General features: G+C 44.3%; 1 protein-coding gene across 7 annotated transcripts in view; it reads left to right on the forward strand.

Annotated features, from left to right (window-relative positions):
• The window catches only part of Dab1 (DAB1, reelin adaptor protein), a 1103453-nt gene extending 1095335 nt beyond the window's left edge, over nt 1–8118 (forward strand). For all 7 annotated transcript variants that reach the window (XM_026782357.1, XM_026782360.1, XM_026782361.1 and 4 more), the window contains one exon: nt 7882–8118. Coding sequence is in view for 2 of the 7 variants with exons in the window: in XM_026782360.1 (XP_026638161.1) it covers nt 7882–7926 (45 nt within the window). In the remaining 5 variants the exon portion in view is untranslated. The remainder of the gene's footprint in view (nt 1–7881) is intronic.
• The last annotated feature ends 1051 nt before the right edge of the window (nt 8119–9169 follow it).

Genomic DNA, 9169 nt, shown 5'->3' on the forward strand with positions numbered 1-9169 from the left:
CTGTAGACCAGGCTGGTCTCGAACTCACAGAGATCCGCCTGCCTCTGCCTCCCAAGTGCTGGGAAAGTCTATTTTTTAATAGGCTTTGTATGATTAGAGAATCTAGCACACTATATGTGTTGTCACATTTTATATCAGTAAAATGTAACGATATGCCATACCATACAAAACCCAAATACCCGTCTAAAAAGCCAATCTTTCACAATCACATTGGGAATTGATCTCTTGAAGGCAAAGTCAGTGCTTTAGGAATGAGAAATGTTAGGGATTATAAGAAGATTCCTTAAGGTGATTCCAAGGAGGTTTTGGAGTCTTCGTATGCTCAAAGTTGCTTTGTCATAAGCTCACCGTTGCTTTAGAAAATTTGATCAATGAACTAGAGGTGATGAGATCCATTCATCACGATGGTGGCAAACATTGTCCTAGAACTGAAGTATTTGGACTTACACCCTTGGCAGGTCAACATCTCAAGCACTCATCTTCACGAGCTTGTTTGGCTTGAAGCACTTACACAAGCTCGACTGTTTCCCACAAGGCCTTGGTTCGTGCCTCCTTTGATGTTCCATCTGGCTCCGCCCATGGCTGGGTTGTAGTCATCGCATAGTGCTGTGCCAAGAGCTCAGGATTTGGAACTTGAGTTCAAATCTTAGCCACATAAAAGTGGAAAATCTTGGGCTAGAGACATTCTTTCATTTCCAATTATATTTCATCTACTATCAGAGGGTTATATTACTTTTGATATTAACTAATATGCCATAAGTCCAATCTGTGGCATGAGGTCAGACCATGCGAATTCAGCCTAAAATTTAGTCCTCTTTGGGGATTGATATTGTCAGAGTTCAGAACCTGGATTCTTCCTTCTTATCTGTGTAATCTTGATCAGGATTCACGACCTCTCTTTTCATCTGAAAAATAAGGATAAAAGTAATACCTATCTTATAGGACATTTGGGTGAAGTCATGAGGTGATGTATATGGAGTTCTCAATCCAGTGTCTAGCAATAGATTGTCTGAAAGCAACCATCATTACCACCTCTGCCACCCTAGCCATCACTAGCACCCCTGCCACCTCCTCACTGTCACTACCATCACCAGTGTCACAATGTCACTTTCACCACCACCTCCACGATCACCACCATCACTAATAGTACCATTACCACCATTACTGCTAGCTTATCCATTACCGTATCATTAGTAGTACATATCAACATCAGCACCACTGCCATCACTACAATCATTTCACCATTATGACCACTCTTTCACCTCCAACACCCCTTCACTACCACCCTCCTCAGCATTCCCATCAGCGTCCCAACTATGGCCATCACTATTGCCCCTATCACCACCTATATCACCAGAATCAATATGGTATGAATTCAATATGTGTTGGTGCTCTATAGTCTTAGATTTTATGCATTTAACCCCATGTTGAATGAAGCCCATATCTAGGGAGTTTTGCTTGATACTTTCTGTTTTTAGATAACTTTCTGTATGTCCCATAATGGATTAAAGCAGAGGGAGGGAGGTGAGGCCTTTCGAGTGTCCCATAATCAGAATAACTTCTGTTTGAGCCCCATAGGCCACCTCTCCCTTCCCTCTCCTGAAAAAAAGCAATCTTGGGTTCCTATGGAAATCCTATTAAGATCCTCTCAGCTTTGAGGAGCTAGATTATACTTTATGATGACATGTAAGTTCAGCCTGGCCGTTTTACCGTTCCCTATCAGAAACTGTGCAGTGGGGTTAATGCCCACCTTGCAGACAGGTCCCCTCTGTCACTCATTGGGAAACTCGTGTGACTCTTTGTATCCCTCCATCAGTGTCAAAATAACATAAGCCAAATGTGATCTTTCTGGCCCCAGCCCCTTTACTCGTAACCAACTGGAAATTTACTGACTGTAATTTCTTAGTGCTTTTGCAGACACTTGGAAAAGGGATTATGCAGAGATAGTTGTGTCCCTGGCTTTATTTCCCCCTCTGCTGTCATGCAGCTGGAAAGCAAAGTCCCTATCCCTCTTATCACTCCTGCAGCCACAATCTCCAGCTGGTTTTTTATTAGAAATAGCCACCCAGTTCTGAGTAAGCAAGGATGACAACTGTTGATAAGTTAAAGCCATATCACTCTAGAATAAGAGGAAACACACAGACTCAATCCCCACAGGTGGAAACTTCAGAGCCAGCACCAAAGGTTTCTGTATTAGCAATAAAGAAAAATATCTTTCAATTATTTCACTTTCTCCCTCTTACTTTTCCATCTGGGAGAATCACGGATCTTTGAAAGACTGAGTCAAGAAGGGCAAAAAGAGAAAGGGGGAGGGGAGGGAAAAGAGAGAGAAGAAGGAGAGAGAGAGAGAGAGAGAGAGAGAGAGAGAGAGAGAGAGAGAGAGAGAGAGAGAGAACCAAAATAATATTATAATGGCTGGTGTGGGGATGGCAGGTAATTTGTACTTCAGTGATGTGTTGCTGGAGCAATTTTAAGGGCAAAATGTAAGCCTTTGAAGGGATGAAAGAAAAATGAAAACATTTATTTGGTTAAATGGCTAAGTAAATAAACTGCCTATCAGACTTTCCCAGCTGTCAAGTCAAAGTAGCATCTGTCACAATGGGAATCGTTTGGTCTGTCTCCCTTTGTAACAATAGAGACCGCCATAAATAATAAGTCGCTGTCACTTTTTTAATACTGATCTCCGTAGTGGGAACTCAAGGCATATGAAGTATTACCTGATAGATTCCTAGTGTTCAGGGAAAGATAAAGATGAGCTTCAAATGCTTTGGGAGAGTGAATATTTGGGTTTTGATTTTAGTTTTGAGTGGCTTGTTGTTTGTTTGTTTTTGGTAAATAAAAGAGAGGAAAAACAGAAGGCCAAAGTCAAAATGAGGCTAAGAAACAATTGGCCTTAGGCAAGCTTGTCTCTCCTCACATGGAGATGGGCAAGTAACATAGCAGTGCCCTGTCTAGACTTCCAAGGATCACATGACATGAGTATGACATGAACCCACATATAAAGCCAGGCATGGTGGCAAGCACCTGCAGTCCCATTGTGAGGAGGTGGGGACAGAGAGGTCCTCGGGACTCAAGGGCCAGACACCAGCCTAAGCACTGAAAACCAAGTCCCGGCGAGAGACCCTGTCTCAAACAATAAGGTGAATGGCCCAGAAAGAAGAACACCCAAGATTGATCTCTGACCTCCACACAGACCCATACATGCACGTATCTACATGAACCCACACGTGCATGGGAGGTGATTTAGAAAATCTCAAAGTAAAATACGTGTATTTAGTATTATTATCACCCTTCCAAAAATTTTTTTTTATTGAACTTTGTAGCTTAGTACAGTCTCGGCATCTGAGGGCAAGGACTGCACTGGCACACCGCCAACCTAGCGTTATTCATTCCCTTTTAAAATAGAACTGAGCAAGAGAATCTCAGAAATAATGCACTTGTTTATTTATTCAAATTTGGTATTTGTTAGATGTACAAGTTAGAAGCAAGTCTAACCTACGTTCCTGAAGTGGACAGGCCCACTTCTCAGGCCATCACAGAGTGACATTCTTTGATGTTCCCAGCTGGAAAACATTTGAAGTAGGAAAAATTACCAGGGTCTGGCTAAAGGCAGTTTCTGCTAGAAGAGAGAGCCAGACCAGTTGCCAAGAGGTATTTAAAGGTGAAGTAGGCTGGAGATGAGACCGAGGGGCATGGGGATACAGAGGGGAAGATGAGCTAGATTCTGAGATGCAGAACTAAAAGGTACCAGTTGTTCTGTAGAGCACAGAGTCGCTTGCTTAAGCAGGAAATAAGCAAGTATACACTGGGACCAGCTACTCTTGAGGTCCTCAATGGATAGTCAGGTAGAGAAGACAATAGGATGTTGGACATACCTCTGGAAGCCAAAGGTCAAATCGAGGTAGGCATGAAGGTTTCACCATGGTCTTTAGCCGTTGGGGTGATGGATACAAGAATATGCTGCCCATGTAGACCCAAGGTCAGGAGACTGTATTGTGTGTGTTGTGCAGGCTACACACACCAACATAGCATCTCTGTACTTGTGAGCAGAAAGTAGCAAAGACATGGCATAATGAGCAGAGGTGGCTGGATCCTCCTCTGTGAACAAAACCAGGGAGTTTCCAGAATTGGCCAGTGGACTGAAGTTTGCTTGCCCATGATGGAGATCACACCCAGTGTTCCTGGAATCACTTAATCGGAGCAATCATCGTGCTTCTCATCTACTCCTCCTGAATTATATTTAAAGACTAATGACACTACTTAAGTTTTATTCCTGCTTCACAAATTAGACAAGAAAGAAAATGAAGGTACTTGCTAAAATTCTAGGCTGGGACTGAAGTCTGCGCTGGGACTCAGTGCAGACCAAGCGAGTGAGCACCCCTTCTGCAGGATCAGGTACCTGGCTTTCAGCAGCAGCCTGACTTCATAAAGGCAAGGTGGCTTGACTTCTGATCTTCCGTCTCCTCTGCCAAGCAGTTGCCAAAGGTTCATGCAGCTATAACATCTTAGGACTTGGAAAAAACAGGTCTCACATAATATCTCCCAACAGCTCACCCTTTCCAGGCAAGTTTCATTCTCAGCTAACCAAGAAGACAGAATCCCTAAATCATGGCAACTTCTTTAAAAAGACTTTTAAAAGACTGGAGTACTGAAAAGAGAGTGAAGTCTCCATGCCCTTGCCAGAGCCAGGCTAGAAATTTCTGGATCAAACGGTTTCCTAGCTCCAACAAGGAAGGTAAAGCGATTGCCAAAACGAACAATGCATCACAGTCTGAGACTTTGGGGCTATCTGCTGCTTGGGGTTTTCCACACCACTGCTCCCCTTCATTAGTGGGGATAATTGAGAGCTGACGGCAGTTGTTACCAGTGTTGTGATGGGTATCTGCAGCTCGATTCCGGCAAGCAGGGGCTGCGTGAATATTTATCCCGGCTGCAGAAAGTTAATGCCGCGCGGCATTAATTACCCTGTCTGAGCCTGCTGTCGTCTTCTGGTTTTAGGTGTCATTCTTAGCTGGATACATTGGTTTCCAAAATAGGAATAGAGCAAATTGTAGGGTGAGATCAAGGCAGCTCTCTTTCTAGGGGGACCCAGAGAGAAGAACGGAGTGAGTGAGGAAGGTCTCACAGGAAGCATTGAGGTAAATGGTGACAGAAAATGCTCCTTCCTTGTTTGTTGTTCATAAGAAATTTTTATTCCGTTCTTGTTTACTACAGTACACCCCATCCCTCGAAAACTTACATACTCATGCACACACACATACAGAGAGAGAGAGAGACAGAGAGAGAGACAGACAGACAGAGAGGAGACAGAGAGAGAGAACAGAAAGCTTCCATCTAATCTAACAGCAGATAGTAGAAGTAGTTCAGCTATTGGAAGGAAATGGATTAGGACTTAACAGTTCATCCTGCCACAGATTGTGATAAATTCAGCCTTTGGAAAAAATAAAGCCAAATTGAAATGTGTTGAAGACAAGAAAATCAAAATATCAAAGATATTAGAAATCATGTCCTAGTCATACACTAATTCACCAGACATCCCCCTACCCCATCACTTCAGTGAGGACCTACTATGTCACATTTCTATGTGTAAAAGCCAATAGGGATGCTCAGTAAGGCCCCGGGGAAGGATGGAGCCCTTCCTGTAGTCAGGCACCCCAGCAGATGGCATTGACTTAGCTCTTTGTTCCCTTCAGCAGGATGAATTCCATGGGTGGAGCATGGAGTGCGGGGAGCAAACCGTTTTGCTCTATTGCAGCACAGGGTGACTAGATGGGCAGAAAAGGCTCCTTCTCCCAAAGGAGCAGACCTCTAGCCAGTCCCAGAGGAGAGCACATGAAGGATAGTGAAGTTCCCGAGTGGTTCCTCCGCGCTCACGTGACACTGGGGAAGCACAGAAGCGCTGTGCTGCTCTGTGGATCCCTCATCTCTAAAGCGATGGGTCAGACAGTGTTCATCCTCTAGGCCATTCCCAGCGCACCACAGGGAGCAAACGCAGGATGCTTCACACAGAGGAGGCAGCACAATGACCTTGAGACTGTTCTCTTCTCCCAGCTTCATTTTTTGAGTGCTTTTATTCTCATTCTTTGAGAATTTTACACATAAATATGATGAGTTTTGATCAAATCCACCCCTGCCCATTTGCTCCGCTCCAGTTCCTCTCCCATCTCTGTTACCAGTATCTTTTTCCAACGTCATGGTTTTTTCTTTTTTGTTTTTTTGTTTTGTTTTGTTTTGTTTTGTTTTGTTTTGTTTTGTTTTTAATCACTGAGTTCACTCAGCAGTGCCAGTATGTGCCTGGGTGTAGAACCATCTACTGGAGCTTGGGTAGCCTCTCGGGGGCTGCATCCTTGAAGAACACTGACTCTTTAGTTCCCGGCAGCTAGCTAACAGCTGCTAGTAGCTCCTCAGCTTGGGGGTGAGACTGTGTGCCCACCTCCCCGCTCCATGCTGGTATTTTGTCTGGCTTCAGCTTGCGCAAGTCTTGTGTACGCTGCCAAAACCAGTGTGAGTTCATATGTGCAACTGCCTGTTGTGTCCTGAAAATACTGCTTCCTCGTAGCCGCCCACCACCTCCAGCTCTTAGATCCTTCCGCCCCCTCTTCCGAGATGGTCCCTGAGCTCTGGGAGGAGGGGTTTTGGTGTAGGTGTCCCGTTTAGAGCTGAGCGTTCCACAGTCTCTCATGCTCCGCACGCGCACGTGAACTGTGAACTTCAGTCTTTTTGTCTCCAAAATGAGGACAAAGGAGTCTGCTTGCAGGACTGTTAGGTAGATGAAGGTAAGACCCGGGGGCGGTTCACAAACTCTCAGCTCTCTGCAGACAGGAGGACTTCTGTCTTATCTCCTCTTTGCCTTTTTCTCTTCTCCGCGTTCTTCCAGTATTACCAAGTATTATGCTAGGTACTTTCTGTGAGTTATCTACTTCTCTCAAGACCTTGTAGAATTAAACAATACTATTCCCATGGTATAGTTGGAGAAACTGAGGCACAAAAGGTATCAGTATCTTTCCCACCGCACAGAACATAGTGAGCTCACTCTACTGTGCTGTGCTATTATTACCCTAATGGGGAATCAGCTTCAAAACCAAAGCTAGGCCTGCCTCTAGGAACTGAGGAGGTTGCTCAGCCTTTAAAGTGTTCCACACAAACATAAGTTCGATCCCTTATGCCCATGTAAAAACCAAAGCATGGCCGGGTGGTGGTGGTGCACGCCTTTAATCCCAGCACTCAGGAGACAGAGGCAGGCGGATCTCTGTGAGTTTGAGGCCAGCGTGGTCTCCAGAGTGAGTTCCAGCACAGGCTCCAAAACTATGACAGAGAAACCCTGTCTCAAAAAAAACAAAACAAAAAAAAAAACAAAAAAAAAAACAAATGCAGTAGCATATACTTGTAATCCCAGAGTTGGTAGGTGGAGAAGAGCGGGGCTGAGGTTCTCTGGCCATTCAATTTATTCTGGTCTACGAGGTGAGTTCCAGGCCAATGATAAACCCTATCTCAAAAACAAGGTATACAGTGCCTACTGAATGAAATTCAAGGTTGACTCTGGGTCTCTACTATATGCACACATGCATTAGACACATCTGCACTTGTATAAAAACGGCAAAACTGTGCACACACACAAAAACACATACATGCACACACACACAAACACACACACACACACACACATACACACACGCACACTAAACTCTGGATGTGTTCTTAGGGGGAGCGGAAACTGTTGCCAAAATGAAAAGCACCATGCTGAGACAATACAAAAATAACCTAAGGTCATTCATCCGCAGCTGTCCCTTTTCTGGTTTATCCCCAAGCCCTTCTTCCTAAAGCCGTCTCGCAAGGCTGGTGTGAGCGAGGCAGGCCTGACTGTTGTGCCTCTGTCCGCAGGAGCCAGAGCCTCTCTATGCACAGATCAACAGACCTAAGAAATAGCATCAATGCGAGCTCGTGGTGGGTGCTTCGAGACTGGCATGGGAATCAGCAGTGCCACCGGCTCTCTTGTGCTCTCACCTCACCTCATCCCACAGAGAAACTCACAGTCGCCCCGTGAAAACTGTCTGAAGAGAGAACAGAGTGGTTTTTGGCAACCATCAGCAGATACCTATGGCAGCACAAAAAAAAAAAGCAAAATAAAACACAACACCCCCACAAAGATATTTTCAAAATAAATAAAAAAAAAATAGAACCCAACATTGATCACCAGTCAAGCTGATGCTTAACCAAGAAATACCTTGAGCTCTCTCAGCTGGGCCTAAAATGCCCCAGATGTGAAACCATTATTGTGCTTTTATTTCACTACCTGTTGACCACTGTAGAGACCACAGATGTGGAGTGGTGGGTGTCAGAGAATTGCAACGAGGTTGGCACTAACTCCTTTTAGGCCAAAGCAAGGGATCCTCTGTGACCACAGTGTCATCTTCCATATGCCTTCTGGCTGTGGCAATGTGCGTGGCATCTCTCCACAGGGCCTGGTCTGCCATGCTGTGTCCCCTGTCCTCCTCGTGTCATGTTTGAGAAATAATGAGTGTACAAATTTTTGTATTGCTTTTGACTTTTTTTTTTTTAGAAAGGGGTGAAGTCTACGTGGGGGAGGGAAAGCCTCTTATGAAGTGAATTCACTCGAAATCACAAGGCAAAACAAGTGGTTGGTTCTTCATTATACACAAGAATGTTGCCAAAACAACCCTTTAGTTGTCCTGCATCCTGATGAAGAAAGCCAGCTTCTGGATGGAACCTTCGTTCTGGGGGTAACAAAGGACATCACATCCCCTTGATGAGAAAGATGGAAAATGCATCCAGTTCCCCCGAGAAGCTGTGGACTCTTGAGTACAATAAAATGATCTCTTTATTTTTCTGATACTTCGCTGCTGTGATGCTGTGCAGACAAGTGTCTTCTCCATGCGCCATTTTCAAAGAAAAGTCATTTGCCAAATAATTCTGGTACAATTCTGGTAATATGGTTTTGGATCTTAGAAACCAGCTTTCTCATGGTGACATTCAACGTAACAAACTGACGCTGTGCTCAAATGGTTCATCTCTATCTCTTTTTGTACATCAGAAAATTCAAATGGGATTTTCTTTTTTTTTTTTTATTTTCTAACTGGAAAAGGAAAACCTTACCATTAAACTCTTTAACTGTTGAAGGGAAATGGCTTTAAGGAGTTCTGATGATGTA

This window comes from Microtus ochrogaster, chromosome 10 (assembly GCF_000317375.1).
Source record: "Microtus ochrogaster isolate Prairie Vole_2 chromosome 10, MicOch1.0, whole genome shotgun sequence".
In the NCBI taxonomy this organism is placed as follows: domain Eukaryota; kingdom Metazoa; phylum Chordata; class Mammalia; order Rodentia; family Cricetidae; genus Microtus; species Microtus ochrogaster.